The following is a 19,803-nucleotide window of genomic DNA, read 5'->3' as shown; positions in this document are numbered from 1 at the left end:
GCTTCCAGTCTGAATCCTCATTGTATAGATGAGGTGACCGAGGGACGGAGGAGTGAATTGATCTGCCCAAGGTCGCAGAGCTGGAGTTAGGGCACAGGTCCTCTGACTCTCAGACCCATGGTCTTTCCACAAGGCCAGGCTGCTTCTCAAGCAACCTACTGTATCTGTTCGGCACTTATTTTGACACCATAAGGTTTCACATTTCTCACACAGGGAGTTTCCTAATCTTTAGATTTCCTCAACCTCTCCCAACCCCTAGTGCTGGGGCCCAGAATTCTTTTCTTTCTATGAAAAACTTGAAATCCCATTTGCAAAATGCTGACAATTTCATCTTCCCCTTATTTATCTCCCAAGAATATTGAATCTGAATGAGAGAACAGAAGCCTGGGAGTCAGAAGGACCTGGGTTCTCATCTCTACTCTGCCGCTTGCCTGCTGTGGGACCTTGGGCAAGTCGCTTCCCTTCTCTATGCCTCAGATTCCTCTTCTGTAAAATGGGGATTCGATATCCGCTCTCCCTTCAGCTTCGTCTGTGAGCCCTGAGTGGGACAGGGATTGTGCCTGACCTGATTTTCTTGCATCTAGTGCTTTGTAAAATGTTTGGCCCACAGTAAACACTTAACAGACATATACGAGCAAACCAGGTTGGACACAGTCCCTGTCCTGCATAGGTCTCCCAGTGTTAATCCCCATTTTACAGATGAGGCCACTGAGGCACAGAGAAGTGAAGTGACTTGCCCAAGGCCATAAAACAGAAAAGGTAAGGAGCTGGAATTAGAACCCATGACTTTCTGATGCCCAGGCCAATGCTCTACCCACTAGGCCGTGCTGCTTCTCCTAATCAAGAGGGTTCATGTTAGGGACAGGTAAAGAGGTCAGCATAACTCAGAGAGGGGAAATCGCAGGTTGCTTCCAAACCTAGACCACTTTGAGGCCATTTTTAGCCCTAAAAATCAAAGTTAAAACCATCATCTTCAAAGCAATTGCACCCAAATATCCCAGTCTCCCAAATCAGTCCATTTTTTTAAGGAGTTTGTTAAGCGCTTACTATGTTAAGCACTGGGGTAGACACAAGGTAATCAGATTGTCCCACATGGGGCTCACAGTCTTAAACCCCATTTTAGAGATGAGATAACAGGCCCAGAGAAGATAAGTGGCTTGCCTAAGGCCACCCAGCAGACAAGTGGCGGAGCCGGGATTAGAACACACGTCCTCTGACTCCCAAACCCGGGCTCTTTCCACTAAGCCAAGGCATAAGTGCTGCGGGATTGTGAGTGGGGTGACGAGCAAGTGTCCAAAGGTCACAGGTGGAAATACATAGGTGAGATTTAATCAATCAATCAATCAGTCATATTTATTGAGCGCTTACTGTGTGCAGAGCACTGTACTAAGCGCTTGGGAAGTACAAGTTGGCAACATATACAGACAGTCCCTACCCAACAGTGGGCTCACAGTCTATAAGATTTAAGTGCACAGGCGATGGAGTTCCTTAAAGCCAAAGGTAAGGAGTTATTCCAGTGCTTAGCCCTGTGCGAAGCACCTGGTAAGCATTTTAAAAGGACCCTTGTTAATTCATCCTGACGATGCCCCTTGGAGTCCCCCTCCCTCCCCTCCCTCCAAGATGGGGGAGACCTAATCACCGGACCCACGTGTCTCCACAGGACAGGTTCACAGAGAACAGAAGGCAGTAGCCACTCAGCCTCCCTCCCACCCCCCTAAACCGCTGCTCCCCAAATCCCTCCCCCGCGCTCATTCTGGGTCTTTTCCTACCTGAGCGATAAAGGGGGTGATGAGCGCCCCAACTCTGGCCATTCCACTGCAAGTGCCTAAGCCCAAGGCCCGCGTGGCTGTCGGATAAACCTGATAGGAGAAGGAGGAGCCAAATGTGAAAAGCAGCAGTTGCTTTTTTTATGTTATGTGTTAAACACTCGCTCTGCACAGGGCACTGTACTAAGCACTGGGGTAGATGCATTTTACAAATGGGGAAACCAAGGCCCAGGGAGGTTAAGCCCACAGTCCAACCCTCTCCTCCACCAACTCCTCTACCTACTCTGCACACAGGAAGAGCTCAGTACATATCATTGATTGATGGATTGATTTGCTAGCTTTCTCTATGCCCCCCACTCTCAACTCTTCCATCACATCACTGCTCCCTGACTTGAGAAGGCCTTTCTGCACACCCTGCCCCCCGAATCTGACAGACCACAGCTCTCCCCAGGCTCAAAGCCCTCTGAAAATCCCACCTAAATCGCATAAACCCATCAGCATAAATTCATCCTCCTAGACTGTAAACTTGTTGTGGGTGGGGAAACTGTCTATCAACTCTATACCGTACTCTCCCAAGTGCTTAGTACAGTGCTCTGCCCATAGTAAGCGCTCAATAAATACCACAGATTGACTGAGTTATCTCTAGAATGTATGAACTTATTCAGACCCGTACCCAGAACTTTTGTAGAGTCATGCCTTCAATGACATATCTTGAAGTCATTGAAGATATTCATTCATTCATCAATCATATTTATTGAGCGCTTACTGTATGGACAGCACTAGCACTGCACTAAGTGCTTGGGAGAGTACAATACAACAGACATGTGGGATATTGCCTGGGTCCAACCTGATTAGCTTGTATGCACCCCCGCACTTAGTACAGTGCCTGGCACATAGTAATTGTTTAACAAATACCGTTAAAAAAAACCTGAAAGAAATGTCCCAGTTAAAGAACCAGAGTGATGAAATGATCCATCTGTATTGCCTGGAACGGGATTTTCACACTTCAAGGCTTCTCCCACACCTGACCCCCTTTGCTACTGTCCAGATATCAGGCAGTTGCCAAAATAATTAGCCACTCCTGCCCCAGGGGCAGGCAGAAAGCTGGGACAACCAATATAAAATGAATAACATCCCTCCCTGCTCCCAAAACCTCTCCTCTCCCCCCAGCAGCCCATACCTCAGGGGTGTAGACATAAGCGGCTTGAAATCCTCCGGAAATAAAAGCTCTGGCTACGAAGAGTAATACAGTGAGAACATTCCTGAGGGGTTAAAAAGCGGATTAGTGCATCAACTCCACCCTCCTTGGCCGCTTCCCCCCACCCCCACACCTTCCCCTTTCTAACCATGTCCCTTCCCTCTCTCTGTCGCCGATAATGCCGAGCAAAAAGAGCTCCAACAGCTGTCAGTAGAGAGTGCCATATCTGGGGAAAGAGTTACACCAATTTACACTGGGGCTGTCTGGTTTAATCTTCCGGTGCCTCAGTTTTTTGATCCGTAAAATGGAGATAAAAATACCTATTATCTCAGGGGGGTCGTAAAGGTAAAATGAGGGGAATGATACGAAGGCCCTTGGAAAACCAAAAGCTCCTCAGATACAAAGCTCTAGGGCACATCTATCCGACTTCTAGCTTGGAAGGCCACCAAGCATGTGATGCGACCTTGGGGGATGTGATGACTTCACACACATCGTTTTGTGGGGTTCAGGCAATTCCAGAGCGTTTCTCCTGGAGGGGGGGCGGGAAATCAGTTACACCCTCCTCCACATGCTCCAGAATTGTCTTCCCCTCCTGGTTCCCAGGGGCATCTGGAGCCCCGTCAGAGCTGAAGAACCCAGCAGCTGGAGCTGCGATGGAGTGACTCTGGGCTGAGCGACTCTGGGTTGAGTGTTTAACATCCACTTCCATGTGGGGTGGGCCAGCTGAAGATCGGACAGTCCTATGTGGACAGTGGCCACTGCGCCTCCGGCATTGTTAGCTGGAGGAGAAAGGTGCCGATGGGAGCCACAGCTTCACATTTCTATCAGACAGAGGAGAAGGAATGGGGGGAAGCAGATCGGCCCACCGTGGGCGTGGAAAACATCCTCTCTGCTCCACTACAAAGATCCACGGTCACCTTACGAAGGGGCCTCTTTAGGCAGCTGGAGTTCCCACCAAATGTAGATTTCTCATGAAAAACCAAATGGTTTTATCCCGCCTTTCTCCTCACAGCATCCCTGGGAGAACAGCTACTGTTAGGTTATAGGTACTACGATCTGCATTTTGCAGATGAAGAAACTGAGATGCAGAAACTGAGAAGCGGCGTGGCCTAATGGTGTGAACCCGGACCTGGGAGTTAGAAGGACCTTGGTTCTAATCCTGGCTCTGTCACTTGTTTCCTGTGTGGTCTTGGGCAAGTCGCTTCACCTCTCTGGGCCTCAGTTACCTCATCTGTACAATGGGGATTAAGGCTGGGAGCCCCATGTGGGACAGGTACTGGGTCCAACCCGATTTAAGTTGTCTATCCCAGCACTTAATGCAGGGCCTGGCACATAGTAAGCGCTTAACAAGAACCATTTTTTAAAAAGGAACAGGGTCTGATTTCTTGCAGGCCTAAACTGACATCTCCCTCTTCCAGTCCTCCAGATCATGGCTTTCCCCATCTTTAAAGGTCTCCTACAAATCATCTTCTCCAGGAATTCTTCCTTGATTAATTCCCCATGTCCCAAGCCATGTAGCCCTGAGAAGCAGCATAGCCTAGTGGAAATACCCTAGGCCAGAGGGTCAGAGGACCAGGGTTCTAATTTCATCTCTGCGGTTCCCATGCTGTGTGACTTTGGGCAAGTCACTTCACTTCTTTGTGCTCAGTTTCCTCAGCTGTAAAATAGGTGTTTCCTGTTCTCCTTCTCCCCCTTTAGGCTGTGAGCTCCATATAGGGCAGGGACTCTATCCAATCTGATTATCTTGTACTTTTTCCCCATTGCTTAGAACAGTGCTTGACATACTTGACAGTGCTTAACAAAAACCATTATTATTATTCATGTATTTATACCATCCTCAGCTCTTATGTGTTTATGTGTACTCAATTATTTATGTTATTAGCTGTTATATCCTTTGTCATTCTCTTACTCATCATCAATCGTATTTATTTACTGAGCGCTTACTGTGTGCACAGCACTGCACTAAGCGCTTGGGAAGTACAAGTTGGCAACATATAGGGACAGTCCCTACCCAACAGTGGGCTCACAGTCTAAAAGACTCTGACTACTTGTAAACAAGTTAGGTCAGAAGCAACTAGGCTTCATGGATAGAACACAGGCCTGGGAGTCAGAAGGACCTGGGTTCTAGTCCCGGCTCTGCCGCGTGTCTGCTGAGTGACCTTGGGCAAGTCACTTAACTTCTCTGGGCCTCAGTTACCTCATCAGTAACATGGGATATGGGTGTGATCCTCATAATAACAATAATAATCAATAATAATAATAATAATAATAAATAATAATTAATAATAATAATTGTGGTATTTGTTAAGCCCTTACTATGTGCCAGGTACTGTACTAAATGCTGTGGTGGACACAAGTGAATTGGGCTGGAAACAGTCCCTGTCCAAGATGGGGCTCACAGCCTCAATCCCCATTTCACAGATGAGGTAACTGAGGCCCAGAAAAGTGAAGTGATTTGCCCAAGTTCACAGAGCAGACAAGTCGCGGAGCCAGGATTAGAAATCATGACCTTCTGATAGAGTCCCTTGCTCTATCCTCTAAACCACGCTGCTTCTCTGTCCCATGTGGGACAGGGGCTGTATCCAACCTGACTAACTGGTATCTACTCCAGGGTTTAGAACAGTGCTTGGCACATAATAACTGCTTAGAAAGTATCATTATTATTATTATTATTATTAGTAGTAGTAGTAGTAGTAGTAGTAGTAGTAGTAGTAGTGACATCATCCTCTTCCAATCATCCAGATCATGGCTCTCCCCATCTTTTAAGGTCTTCTACAAATCCCACCTGCTCCAGGAAGTCTTCCTTGATTAATTCCCCATGTCCCAAGCCTTGTAGCCCAGAGAAGCAGCATAGCTTAGTGGAAATACCCTAGGACAGAGGGTCAGAGGCCCAGGGTTCTAATCCCATCTCTGCTGTTCCCCTGCTCTGTGACTTTGGGCAAGTCACTGCACTTCTTTGTGCTCAGTATTGAGCTCTCACTGTTCAGAACACCGTACAATTTAGTTAGCAAACAGAGAAGCAGCGTAGCTCAGTAGGAAAGAGCCCGGGCTTTGGAGTCAGAGGTCATGGGTTCAAATCCCGGCTCTGCCAATTGTCAGCTGTGTGACTTTGGGCAAGTCACTCAACTTCTCTGTGCCTCAGTTACCTCATCTGGAAAATGGGGATTAAATCTGTGAGCCCCACGAGGGACAACCTGATCACCTTGTAACCTCCCCAGCGCTTAGAACAGTGCTTTGCACATAGTAAGCGCTTAATAAATACCATTAAAAATAAAAAATAAAAAAAAATGATCCCTGCCCTCTAGGTGTCCCCAGTCGAGGGAAATATTTCAATTTAGTGGGACTATGTCTGCCTAATTTGCTCCTAAGTCAATCAATCATATTTATTAAGCACTTACTGTGTGCAGAGCACTGTACTAAATGCTTGGGAATGTCCAATACAACAGAGTTGGCAGACACCTTCCTTGCCCACAAGGAGCTTAAAGTCTAGAAGGGGAGACAGACATTAATATAAACAAATTATGGATATGTACATAATAGTAATAATGATGGTATTTGTTAAGCGCTTGCTATGCGTCAAGCACTGTTGTAAGTGTTGGGTGGAAATGAACTAAGTTGGACACAGTCCCTGCCCCACATGGGGCTCACACGCATCATCCCAGTTTTACAGATGAGGTAACAGACTCAGAGAAGTTAAGTGACTTGCCCAAGATCACACAGCAGACTGGTAGAGTCAGAATTAGAACCCAGGTCCTTCTGACTCTCAAGCCAGTCCTCTATCCACTAGGCTATGCTGCTTCCATAAGTGCTAAGGGGGGCAAACTCCTTGAGAGTAGGGACTATTTCAGTGGCTTCTATTGTACTCTTCCTGAGACTTAGTACCCACTGGGCATTCAATAAATATTACTGATTAAGTAAGCTCTTAGTCACAATTTTGGCTTATTTGCTGGCCAATCTGTTGTATTTTGTTCAACCTCATTTAAAAAAAAATACCCCACAGTGATAGAATTCATAGCAGAAAGGAAGATGCGTGAGGAAAAATTCTTGAAGCCTGAATGTTTGGGTAGTGTAACCACCAGATTCAGTCCGGAAGACAGAAAACTAACCAGAGAATAAGAAAATGCAAACTCTTCTTCAGTCTGCTCATTCTAACAAACAGCCTACTGAGTTATTGTTAAATCTGAGTTTAACAACTCAATTTAACATCTGAGTTTAAGTGTTGAGGTTTCCCCCTCCTTTTGCCCCTTTGATTTCCTACCTTCCAACACAGATAAACAACAGGAGACTACAAAAGGAGAAGATGAAAAAGGAAAGGGCCATTGTCTTCTTGCGGCCTAGTCGATCAATAATCCATAAAGTCACAAGGACACCTAAAGGGGGAAAACAAAATGCTGGTATAAGCTCATCATGAGCAGGGAGTGTGTCTACCAACTCTGCTATATTGTCCTCTCCCAAGCGCTATGCACAGTGTTCTGCACGCAGTAAGCGCTCAATAAGTACCACTGATTGATCAGAGACCTTATAATGGAAGTCCTGGACCATGAATGACCTGGTAAGGATTTCTGTAGGCTTGTCCCACTCCCCTTCAATTCTCTCCCATTTCTGGGAATCTCTGGGAATTCCCAGAGATTTCTGGGAATAGTATTTACTGGGCACCCAGTGTGGGCAGAAAACTGCACTAAGTGTTTGTTTTCTACCACTGCAGTACTCTCCTAAGTGTTCAGTAGTCCTTTGAAAAGAGCAGGTGTCCAGAAAATACTATTGATGGCTTGAACGGATGAAAAGATAATTTTAGGAGAACAATAACATTTTAATTTGAAAATTTCCTGCGGATCGTACAGCCTCCGGTGGCAAACACGAATTATACCCCGTGCCGCTTGTCACACACCTGAATGTGACCATCAGGAGCAGGGAGACCAGAAAGCAAATGGAGACAGACCTCTGTTCTGGCTGATCAGAGAACCAATTCTAGCAACTTCCATTTGCAAGTTCAGCACAATCACCACACAGCATCCTAGGAGAGCAGTGAAGCCTAGTGGAAAGAGCCCTGACTTCTCATTCCAGCTCCACCACTTGCCTGCTGTGTGTCCTCAGGCAAGTCATTTGACTTCTCTGTACTTCAGTTTCCTCATCTGTAAAAAACGGGGTCTCAATACCTGTTCTCCCTCCTACTAAGACTGTGAGCCCCATATGGGGACAGAGACAGTGTCTGATCTGATTAACTTGTATCTACTCTAGCGCTTAGAACAGTGTTTGACACGTAGTAAGCGCTTTAACAAATGCCACAGTTATGATTAATATTAGGGCATGAGCTACTTTTTAGCACAACCTAGTGGATAGAGCACGGGCTTGGGAGTCACAAGGACCTGGGTTCTAATCCTGCCTCTGCCACTTGTCTGCTGTCTGACCTTGGGCAAGTCACTTCACTTCTCTGTGCCTCAGTGACCTCATCTCTCTCAAATGGAGATTAAGACTGTGAGCCCCAAGTGGGACAGGTACTGTGACCAACCTGATTACCTTGTATCTACCCCAGCGCTTAGAACAGGGCCTGGCACGTAGTACGTGCTTAACAAATGCCATAAAAAAAGAGCCCTCCATGAGGGTCATTTATGAGGTGGCATCTGGAGTGAAGATCGGTATCATGCTGAAGTCGTATTTCAGAGCCCAGTGACCCGACAGATCAACACCCTCACCAAACTAAAGGGAAGTTCCCACAGAAGCAGGATTTATCTCATGGTAATGCCAATGCCAGAAGCCACGGCAAACCATAGGTGCCCCTGTTACCTCCCCTCTGGTGCCCCAACAAATTGGACCTGGTCACCCCGAGGTTTTCATTGCCGTCAGAAAAGCTGCAGCAGCTTGGGGTGGCAGGAGGCAAGCGCTGACAGGCCTCCTTGCTTGTCTTTTCCCTTTATAGAGAGCCCCCCCTTGCAACTTCTAGTGGAGGACAGACAGGTGGGAAAGTGGGGGGATTTATATGATTTATATTTATATTTTTGCTCCCCTCCCTCACCCCCTTCCCCAACCACCAAGACTTGTAGGTTGTGGGGATGCTTACAAGTGTGGAGACTCCATGCCCTGTGCCCGTCCCAGAGGTGGAGTTGAAAATACCCCGCTTGCTGTTTTCTAGCGAACGCCACTGTGGGCCGGGACCATCCGTAGCTTGGCCAGGCAAACTCCGACTTCCACTTACCAGGAAACTCGGATAGAGTGGTCCAGAGCAGGTCTGTGTAGTCCTTTTCAGTTAGATACTCACAAGCCAAGCTGCATTTGGCCTTCTCTGCCTTCTTTCGGCTGGAAACTGGGTTGAGGGGAAACAGCAGAGGACAATAAAGGGGAGGGTCTCTTTGGTCCTCTTCCTCCATCCGCTCTCCTGAACTTTCACCCTCCCTTCACCAGAAATGATTCGCTCAATTCCCCCACTCAACCCCCTGCAACACAGTGGTAAAACATTAGCCAAAGTCATTAATTCATTCAGTCAGTCAGTCAGTTGCATTTATTGAGTGCTTATTGTATGCAGAACACTGTACTACTACTACTACTACTAATAATAATACTAAGCTCTTGGGAGAGTACAAAATAATAAATAGACACATTCCCTGCCCACAAGGAGCTCACAGTGTCACTGTACTCTCTGATCTCATAGCAGCGTGGCTCAGTGGAAAGAGCCCGGGCTTTGGAGTCAGAGGTCATGGGTTCAAATCCCAGCTCCGCCAATTCCCAGCTGTGTGACTTTGGGCAAGTCACTTAACTTCTCTGGGCCTCAGTTACCTCATCTGCAAAATGGGGATTAAGACTGTGAGCCCCTGTGGGATAACCTGATCACCTTGTAACCTCTCCAGAGCTTAGAACAGTGCTTTGCACATAGTAAGTGCTTAATAAATGCTATCATTATTATTATTAATCTAGTTTTATGAAAGGCTTCTGTGATGGCCCCCAAGTAGACCCGGCTCCTCCACGTGTCTGCTGTGTGACCTTGGGCAAGTCACTTCACCTCTCTGTGTCTCAGTTACTTCATTTGTAAAACGGGGATTAAGACTATGAGCCCCATGTGGGACAGGGACTGTGCCCACCCTGGTTACTTTGTATCTATCCCAGCGCTTAGAACAGTGCCCGGCACATAGTAAGCGCTGAACAAATACCATTAAAAAAACCCCACTGGGGTCAATCTATCAGTGATATTTATTGAGCGTTCACTGTGGGTGGAGCACTTTACTAAGTGCTTACAAGGTGATCAGGTCAGACACAGTCCCTGTCACACAAAAAATATCATTTATAGGTTGACCCTAGCGGGTTTTAAAAATTATTATTGGTATTTGTTAAGTCCTTACTCTGTGCTAGGCACTGTTCTAAGTGCTGGCGTAGATACAGAGTAATCAGGTTTGACACAGTCCATGTCCCACATGGGGCTCACAGTCTTAATCAAAGCGAGAAGAAGAAGTATTTAATCCCCATTTTCCTGATGAGGAAACAGAAGTCCAGAGAATTAAGTGACTTGCCCACAGTCACCAAGCAGGCAAGTGGCAGGGCCAGGATTAGAACCCAGGTCTCTTGATTTCCAGTCCTGTCATCTTTCTACTAGGCCACACTGCTTCTCCTTTAGGCTGAACCGTTCTTGGTAATTTATAGGTTAGATGCTAAGTGCTACTTAGGATTCTTTAGGGATACTCTGCAGTACCTACAACTGTCAAATGCTGATTCTCTTGGGGAAGTAATAATAATAATAATAATTTTGGTATTTGTTAAGTGCTTACTATGTGCAAAGCACTGTTCTAAGCGCTGGGGAGGATACAAGGTGATCAGGTTGTCCCCCGTGGGGCTCACAGTCTTCATCCCCATTTCACAGATGAGGTAACTGAGGCCCAGAGAAGCGAAGTGACTTGCCCAAAGTCACACAGCTGGCAATGGGCAGAGCCGAGATCTGAACCCATGACCTCTAAGTAGTATGGCTTAGTGGATAGAGCATGGACCTGGGAGTCAGAAGGACCTGGGTTCTAATCCTAGCTCCGCCTCTTATCTGCTGTGTGACCTTAGGCAAGTCACTTCACTTCTCTGTGCCTCATCTGTAAAATGGGAATTGAGACTGTGAGTCCCATGTGGGACAGGAACTGCGTCCAGCCCGATCTGCTTGTATCCACCCCAGCGCTTAGTACAGTGCCTAGCACATAGTAAGCACTTAACAAATGCTATTATAATTATTTACTGACTAATGTGCTTTGCCACGTGCTGCAACCCTGCCCACCTACTTGCTCGTTGCCCTCCGTGTCCCAGCCGGACTACGAGAGGCAGGGAGGAGAGAGGGCAAATGGGGTTGGGCAAGCCACTAGCTCTATCATCAACTCCTCCGCACTGGTCCTCGGGCTTGAAGTGTCAGGACTGAGTCTAGCCTGCCCTCCCAGACTGGAGGTTCCATCCATTCTAAATCTAACCCTGCAAATCTCACGGATAAAGGGATTCCTAGGGGCAACAGCCTACAGAATCAGAACTGAAGCCCCCCCTTCCTCTTCTCCCACTCCCCTCTTCGTCGCCCTGACTCACTCCCTTTATTCAACCCTCCTCCTAGCCCCACAGCACTTATGTCCAGATCTGTCATTTATTTCTTTCTATTAATGTCTGTCTCCTCCCACTAGACTGGAAGCTCTCCTACGCACTTTGCACAGTGCTCGGCACGCAGGAAGCTCTCGATAAATTCGACTGAATGATTGAATGAGTTTTGGTGCACTGGTGACAAAAGAGCGGATACTCACTGCTGCAGATATCTCCAGCTTGAAAGAGCTCTGTGGTTAACAAAACCAACCCATAGTAGGAAAACGCATTGGAAAACCTGTTGAAGACAAAAGAGAAATCAATCGATCGGCAGTATTTATTTAGCACTTACTATGTGCAGGGCACCATATGAAGGCACTTGGGAAAGGACAACAGAGATAAGAGGCACAATCCCTGGTGTTAAGAAGCACTTAGAACAGTGCTCAGTGCTCAGAACAGTGCTTAGCACATAGTAAGCGCTTAACAAATACCATGATTGTTATTATTATTATTACCGTCTAGAGGAAGTTAGAATCAGAACCATGAACTGGAATTAATCCTCTTGACATAATTTCAGCCCAATATCTTTCACCGAGTATTTTCCAGTTCCCAGTCCCACAGCACTTATGAACCCAGCTGTAATTTATTTATATTAATGCCTGTCTCTCCCTCTGGACTGCAAGCTCCTCGTGGGCAGGGAATGGGTCTACAAACTCTGTTTTATTCAATCAAGCAACCGTATTTTTTGAGCTCTTATTAGGTGCAGAGCACTGGTCTAAGCGCTTGGGAGAGTACATTATAACAGAGTTGGTAGAAGTGTCTAGAGAGAGAACTTACAATCTACAGTCTGCAGGCTAAAGAGAGCTTATTGTCTAAATTTTACTCTATTGTGCTCCCCCAAGCACTTAGTGAGGTGCTCTGCACACAGGAAGTGCTCAATAAATACCATTGATGGATTGATAGATTACAGCCAATTTTCAGTTATTCCAAGGTTGTTTATCTAGCTTGTGGATTATCCAGGGCCCTTTGCTTCTTCTCTCTATTTGATTCTTTGGCCATTTCACTGTTCATTGGCCTTTCTGCTAGAGGATGATCAAGGAAAGAGTGACGAGGTGAAATTTCAGTCAGATATATTTGATACGAGTCAGTGGCTATGGAAAAAAAATGGGGTGCTAAATGAAGGAGATTTTTGGATTAGTTGTGAATTCCACTTATCCCCATTGTTCAGGTAGCGCTGGAAGTCCAGTTCCAGTTCTTCGTGTGGGATTTCGCTCTGCAATTTGGGGAGGTTCCCCATTAGGGAATTAAGGAGCATTCCTCCCACAATGCACTCCCCTCTGGATACAACACAGTGAGACATCGGGAGAAATAGCCCACAACAGACTCTACTTTGTAACACCAAAGAAGACTTGAGCAATAATCGTGGCTGGAAACTCCACGTAAGTCCTACTGATGGCAGCGATTGACATTTGGGTGCTTAGGTGGGGGGCTTAGGTAGCTGCCAACCACCGGTATCATTTCCGTTGTACACTCTTGGGACTATTCTTGCGTGGCTGTAGTTGTTCATCTGCCCTCCGAGCTGGTGAGAACCATATAAGAATAGGCCCTGGTGGATATGGGTTTGATTCTGCATCCTTGACTTTCAGTCTGTCAGAATCGTCCTTTAAAAAGAACCACCTTGCTCCCGTTGGCTATGCACGGGACGGTCTGTCCGCCACTGTTGTTTCCCAGAAGCCCCCATTCTTCCATGGAAGGAAAGGGGTCCAAAAAAGCTGGGGCTTAAGGGTTCTTTACTTTTAAAAATAATTGAAATCGGAATTATATTTTTTAACAATGAAAGACAATGGGGAAAAATAGTTGAGGTATCTCTCACCATATAAACCACAGCAACAGAGTTGTCCATCTAAACTGGGGTGTGAATAGGTCCCTGATTTTGCCTCGGTCTTCCTGTTAAAAAAAAACAAAGCAAGATCAATAGAACGGTAGAGGAGACAACGGGGAAGTTGCTTACTTGTTGAAAGAATGGCGCTCATAAGGAGAAACAGGTGAATGGGTTTGTCCCCATGCCTACCTGACGTTTTTTAGGCTCCACAAGCAATGGGGCCTACAGGAAAGAGCACAGGGACGGGAGTCAGGCGGCCTGGGTTCTAGTCCCAGTTCTGACACTTGCCTGCCAGCGTGGCCTTGGGCAAGTCATTTAATTTCCTTGCGACTCAGTTTCATCACCTGTAAAATGGGGATAAGATCCCTGTGCTCTCCCCTTCATAGAATGTGAGCCCCATGTCTGATCTGGTTAGTTGTTATCTACACTAGAGAATTATTATTGTTATGTACAATAGAGACGCAGCATAGCCTAGTGAATACAGCCTGGGCCTGACAGCCAGAAGGACTTCAGTTCTAATCCCAGCTCTGCCACTTGTTTCCCATAGGACCTTGGGCAAGTCACTTCACTTCTCTGTGCCTCAGTTACCTCACCTGTAAAATGGGGATGAAGACTGTGAGCCCTATGTGGAACATGGACTGTGTCCAGCCTGGTTAGCTTGTATCTACCCCAGCACTTAGTACAGTGCTTGGCACAAAGTATGCACTTAATAAATACTGTAAAAAAAACTAGCATTTAGCACTGTCTCGGAACATAGTAGGCACTTCATTCATTCATTCAATCGTACTTATTGAGCGCTTACTGTGTGCAGAGCACTGTACTAAGAGCTTGGGAGAGGACAATATAATGATAATTATGGTACTTGTTAAGAGCTTACTATGTGCCGAGAACTGTTCTAAGCGCTGGGGTAGATACAAGGCAGGCAGGTTGGATTCAGTCCCTGTCCCACATAGGGCTCACACTCTTAATCTGCATTTTACAGATAAGGTAACTGAGGCCCAGAGAAGTGAAGTGACAGTAAAGAGACATTCCCTGCACACAAAGAGCTTACAGTATTATTATTATTATTATTATTCCATTACCTTGAGTTATCAAGGGCATGACATGGCACAGTTATTGTATCTAATCTGTTCATGTTTTGACAGTCTTCAGCATGGTGCTTTGCATAAAATACACACTTAATAAGGTAGTCAGGCAATCAGTGGTATTCATTGACTGCTTACTGTGTGCAGAGCGCTATACTAAGCGCTTAGGAGAGTATGCTATAGCAATATAAGGCACCACCTGGTACTACTACTACTAGAACAAAACTCCTTCAGTCACCCTTGGATGACTCAGAGTATGAAAAAGGATCCCTTTCACCTCCTAAAATTCCAGGGCAGCCAAGTGAGCTTTTTCTCATGTTTCCTGAATTGATCCATCCCTCAGCCACCTCCTTCAAGACCCAAGGCTCAGAGGCCTCCCTCCAATAGAAGAGGGTGTATTGTCAGGCCCTAAAATGAGACCTTCCCCTTACTGTGGACTGAAGTCCATGTGGCTCAGTGGAAAGAGCACGGGCTTTGGAGTCAGAGATCATGAGATCGAATCCCAGCTCTGCCACATGTCTGCTGTGTGACCTTGGGCAAGTCACTTAACTTCTCTGGGCCTCAGCTACCTCATCTGTAAAATGGGGATTAAGACTGTGAGCCCCATGTGGGACAATCTGATCACCATGTATCCCCCCACCAGCGCTTAGAACAGTGCTTTGCACATAGTAAGCATTTAACAAATGCCAACATCATCATTGTTATTATTAAGTCACACTCAATCTTCCAAGAGGTAGCAATGAAAACAACAAATTCTGTCGGGCCCAACTCCACAAGCCCCTGAGGCGACTGACCTGCCTGGAAGTGACCAACTTTCCCAGAGGCATCGGCGCGCCGTTCTCCGTCGCGATTCTCTGGAGGGTGGCAAGGGCCTTCTCTTGATTTCCAGACAGGACATCGTATCTCGCGCTCTCCGGCAGCCACTGTCAAAAGAGTCCATTAAACCGCCACCCACCATCAGTTCAATCAATCAATCAATCAGGGATCTGTGTTTACCAAGCACCTTGGGAGAAGATAATCAGGTAGGACACCACTCTCTAACGGGGAGGGAGGAAAGAGGTTTATTCCCTGTTTTACAGATTAAATGAGGCCTGATGAGGTCAGTGCCTTGCCCAGGGTCACAAGCCAAGGACATGTCAGAGCCGGGATTAGAACCCAGGCCGCCTGGCTCCCAGGCCTGGGCTCTTTTGACTAGGCCACATTGCTTCTCTTAGGGTTCTATATCCAGTTACAACCATTTTCTTAAAAAGTAATGATGGCTGATGAACTTCCGCTGTGTGACTTTAGGCAAGTCACCTAAGTCAGAAGCCACATGGTGTAGTGGATGGGTCGCTCTCCTTGGAGGTTGCCAGTCAAGAGCTAATAATAATAATACTAATGATAATAATAATATTTATTAAGTGCTTATTATGGGCCAAGCAGTGTACTAAGTGCTGGGGTAAGTACAAGATGATCAAGTCCCACATGGGACCTGGGAGGGAGGGAGAACAGGAATTGAATCCTCATTTTGCAGATGAGGGAACTGAGGCTCAGAAGTGAAGTGACTTGCCCAAGGTCACCCAGCAGACAAGCGGCAGAGCCGGGATTAGAACCCAGATCCTCCGACTCCCCAGTCCGGGCTCTCTCTGAGAAGGAAACTCCAACCTCCCCGGAGGTTTCACCTCCTCCAGGAGGCCTTCCCAGACTGAGCCCCTTCCTTCCTCTCCCCCTCGTCCCCCTCTCCATCCCCCCCACCTTACCTCCTTCCCTTCCCCACAGCACCTGTATATATGTATATATGTTTGTACATATTTATTACTCCATTTATTTATTTATTTTACTTGTACATATCTATTCTATTTATTTTATTTTGTTAGTATGTTTGGTTTGTTCTCTGTCTCCCCCTTTTAGACTGTGAGCCCACTGTTGGGTAGGGACTGTCTCTATATGTTGCCAATTTGTACTTCCCAAGCGCTTAGTACAGTGCTCTGCACATAGTAAGCGCTCAATAAATACGATTGATGATGATGATGATGAGGAGGTGTCGGCCCTCGTCTCCGCTCTTGGGGTGATGTAGGGTCCCCCGTTTGCCTCTCCCCCTGCCCAACCACCAATACGAATGGCTCGGTTCCACCTGCTCCCCAGGATACCTACGAAACAGAGGATGGCGAACAAGAGCAGCGGGGCAGCGGACAGAAGGAGCAGCCAACGCCATCCCAGGCTGGGCATCACGAACAATGCCAGGAGGACTTCAAACACTGTGCCGATCGCCCAGAAAACCTGCCGCAGAAAAGCATGCGTCAGAAACGGGGGGAGAAAGCTGCCGGCTCGCGGACCTCCGTCATGCCATAGACACATTCCAAAGCAGAAGGGGCCTCTGGGTGGTCTCCGGGGGGACTCTGGGAGGCCTCTGGGTGGTATTTGGGTGGACTCTGGGGGGCTGCTGTAAAACTCTGGGAAATAGCGGGTGAGATGCCTAAGCCAATCCCTCTTTGCTTCATGAGACTGATCATGAGGTTTACGACTACTACTACTATTACTACTAATCCGTGCTTAGAACAGTGCTTCGCAGATAGTAAGCGCTTAACAAATGCCATCATTATTAATTATGGTACTTGTTAAATGCTTACTATGTGCCAAGCCCTGTTACAAGTACGAGGGTAGATACAAGTTAATCAGCTCAGACACAGTCCCTGTCCCACATGGGGCTCACATTCTTATCCCCATTTTACAGATGAGGTAACTGAGGCCCAGAGAAGTGAAGTGATTTGCCCAAGGTCACACAGCAGACATATGGCAGAGCCGGGATTGGAACCCAGGTCTTTCTGACTTTCAGGCCCATGCTCTTATCCACTAAACCACACTGTTTCTCCATTACTAAGCTCTGAAGCTCTGAGGCTTCTCTACTAAGCTCTTACCCCCAACCCTTGGCGTGGCTACGATTAAATCAGATCAGACCCTGTCCCTCAAGGGGCTCATGATCCAAGAGGGAGGGAGAACGCAGATCTTATCCCCATTTTGTAGATGAGGAAACTGAGGCTCCAAAAGGCTACAGCCACCCAGCTGGCCAGGGACAGAGCTGTGATGAGAACCCAGGACTCCTGGCTAATACCAATCAATCAGTGGTATTTATTGAGCACTTACTGTACTCAGGGCACTGTACTAAGCACTTGGGAATGTACAATACTACAGGGTTGGTAGACATGACCCCTGCCCACAAGGAGCCTGCAGTCTAGAGGGAGAGACAGACATGAATATAAAGGGTGGATATGTACATAAAAGTGAGGGTGGGGTGACTAACAAGTGCTTAAATGATACAAATCCAAGTGCATCGGTGAGGCAGAACGGGGAGGGAATAGGGGAGATGAGGGCTTGGTCTGGGAAGGCCTCTTGGAGGAGTGTGATGTTTACAAGGCTTTGAAGGTAGGGAGAGGGTCCACTGTCACATATGAAGAGGGAGGGCATCCCAGACCAGAGAGAGGATGTGGGCAAGGGGTCAGCAGTGAGATAGGTGAGACTGAGGCACAGCCAGTGAGGAGGCTGGCATTAGAGGAGCAAAGTGTTCAGGCTGGACTGCAGTATGAAATCAGCGAAGTAAAGTAGGAGGGAGAGAGCTGACTGAGTGCTTTAAAAGTGTATGGTAAGGAGTTGGTTTGATGAGGAAGTGGATGGGCAAACACTGGAGGTTTCGAAGGCGTGAATTATTTTTCAGAAAAATGAACTGGCAGCAGAATGAAGTGTGGATGGAAGTCCGGAGTGGCAGGAAGGCAGTGAGCAGGTTGATGCAGAGGTTGAGACGGGATTTAATGAGTGCTTGGATCAGCGAGGAAGCAGTTTGGATGGAGAGGGAAGAAAATAGCCCCGAGCTCTTTCAACTGGGCGAAGTTGCCTGTCTGAGAAGCGGGGATTTTCCCTCATCATCATCTGTCACTTATTTGCCCAAATCACCTGTCAGCTGGCAATGAAGGGGCTAGGTCAGTGATGAATCACTAGTATTAGCCCCAGGGTTTCAGAACAAGTTCTTACCTCTATCAGCAAAATGCACTTGCCTCTGGCTTTCATTGGGAGGAACTCAGCATACAAGGTGACCCTTTGGAAAACAGATACAGACAAAAAAGTGGTGGGGATTAGCATTCCGAGAAAATCAGAGGTATCGGACATTCTGGATATTCACTTTATTTCCTATGTTAAAGTAAATGGGAATCATGTACCTCCTCTCTGCTTCCAAATGGTTAGAGGAAGCAGTACTCTTTGAAGGCAGAGACACAGAAAGCCCCCAGGGCCTGAAACCCCACAGCATCAATCAATCAATCAATAGATCATATTTATCGAGTGCTTACTGTGTGCAGAGCACTGGACTAGGCGCTTGGGAGAGGACAATATAACAATAAACAGACATATTTCCTGCCCACAACGAGATAACTGTTTAGAGGGGGAGACCGACATTAATAGAAAAAAATCAATTACAGATGTGGACACAAAGGGCTGTGAGACTGAGGGAGGGGTGGGTAAACAGAGCAAATCCTAGAGCAAGGCTGATGCATAAGGGAGTGGGAGAAGAGGAAATTAGTCAGGGAAGCTCTCTGAAAGGAGATGTGTCTTCGGTAAGGCCTTAACGATGGGGAGAGTGATGGACAGCCGGATATGACGAGGGAGGGCATTCCAGGCCAGAGGCAGGTTGTGAGCGAGAGGTTGGCAGGAAGATAGAGAAGATCGAGGTACAGTGATAAAGTTGGCATTACAGCAGACACAGGTTCGATTTAAAGAAAAGAGCGTTCTTTTTCTCAGTTGTCTCTTTCCTCTTAGTCTCATCCATTCCTCAGACAGCTCAGTCAATCAGTGGGATTTATGGAGTGCTTACTGTATATACAGCCCAGAACTAGGCACCTGTGAGAGTATAATGCTGTAGAGTGAATAATAACAATAATAATAATGGTATTCGTTAAGCACTTACTGTGTGCCAGGCAATGTACTAAGCTTTGGGGTGAATACAAGCTAATCGGGTTGGACAGGGTCCCTGTCCCACGTGGGTCTCACAGTCTAAATACCCACTTTACAGATGAGGTAACTGAGGCAAAGAGAAGGAAGTGACTTTCCCAAGGTCACACAGCAGATAGGTGGAGGAGCCGGGATTAGAACCCACTCCCAGGCCAGTGCCCTATCCACTAAGCCACGCTGCTTCTCTTGGAGTTGGTAGAGTTGGAGCCTCGGAAAACGAAGGTAAAATCATTATGGTCCTATGTAAGGTCAACAGCCCCTTAGGACTACTTGTTTCTCCCCAGTGACTGATTCCCTGGGAGGGGAAGGCTGACCCGGATCCCAAATGGGAAGGGGCTTTGGCTCTTGGTCCCAAGATGAGCCAAACAG

General features: G+C 47.0%; 1 protein-coding gene across 1 annotated transcript in view; it reads right to left on the bottom strand.

Annotated features, from left to right (window-relative positions):
* LOC119941927 (SV2 related protein) overlaps positions 1 to 19,803 on the bottom strand; it is a 37,685-nt gene that overhangs the window by 4,310 nt on the left and 13,572 nt on the right. The window contains exons 7-15 of the mRNA XM_038762482.1: positions 18,463 to 18,526; positions 16,591 to 16,716; positions 15,252 to 15,380; positions 13,364 to 13,437; positions 11,712 to 11,788; positions 9,158 to 9,265; positions 7,223 to 7,334; positions 2,947 to 3,028; positions 1,770 to 1,859 (exon numbers count right to left, since the gene is read on the bottom strand). Coding sequence (XP_038618410.1) covers positions 1,770 to 1,859; positions 2,947 to 3,028; positions 7,223 to 7,334; positions 9,158 to 9,265; positions 11,712 to 11,788; positions 13,364 to 13,437; positions 15,252 to 15,380; positions 16,591 to 16,716; positions 18,463 to 18,526 — 862 coding nt within the window. The remainder of the gene's footprint in view (positions 1 to 1,769; positions 1,860 to 2,946; positions 3,029 to 7,222; positions 7,335 to 9,157; positions 9,266 to 11,711; positions 11,789 to 13,363; positions 13,438 to 15,251; positions 15,381 to 16,590; positions 16,717 to 18,462; positions 18,527 to 19,803) is intronic.

Source organism: Tachyglossus aculeatus, chromosome 21 (genome assembly GCF_015852505.1).
Source record: "Tachyglossus aculeatus isolate mTacAcu1 chromosome 21, mTacAcu1.pri, whole genome shotgun sequence".
NCBI classification, from domain to species: Eukaryota; Metazoa; Chordata; class Mammalia; order Monotremata; family Tachyglossidae; genus Tachyglossus; species Tachyglossus aculeatus.
The sequence above is the reverse complement of the archived record's forward strand: the minus strand, read 5'-3'. Positions and strand labels throughout refer to the sequence as shown.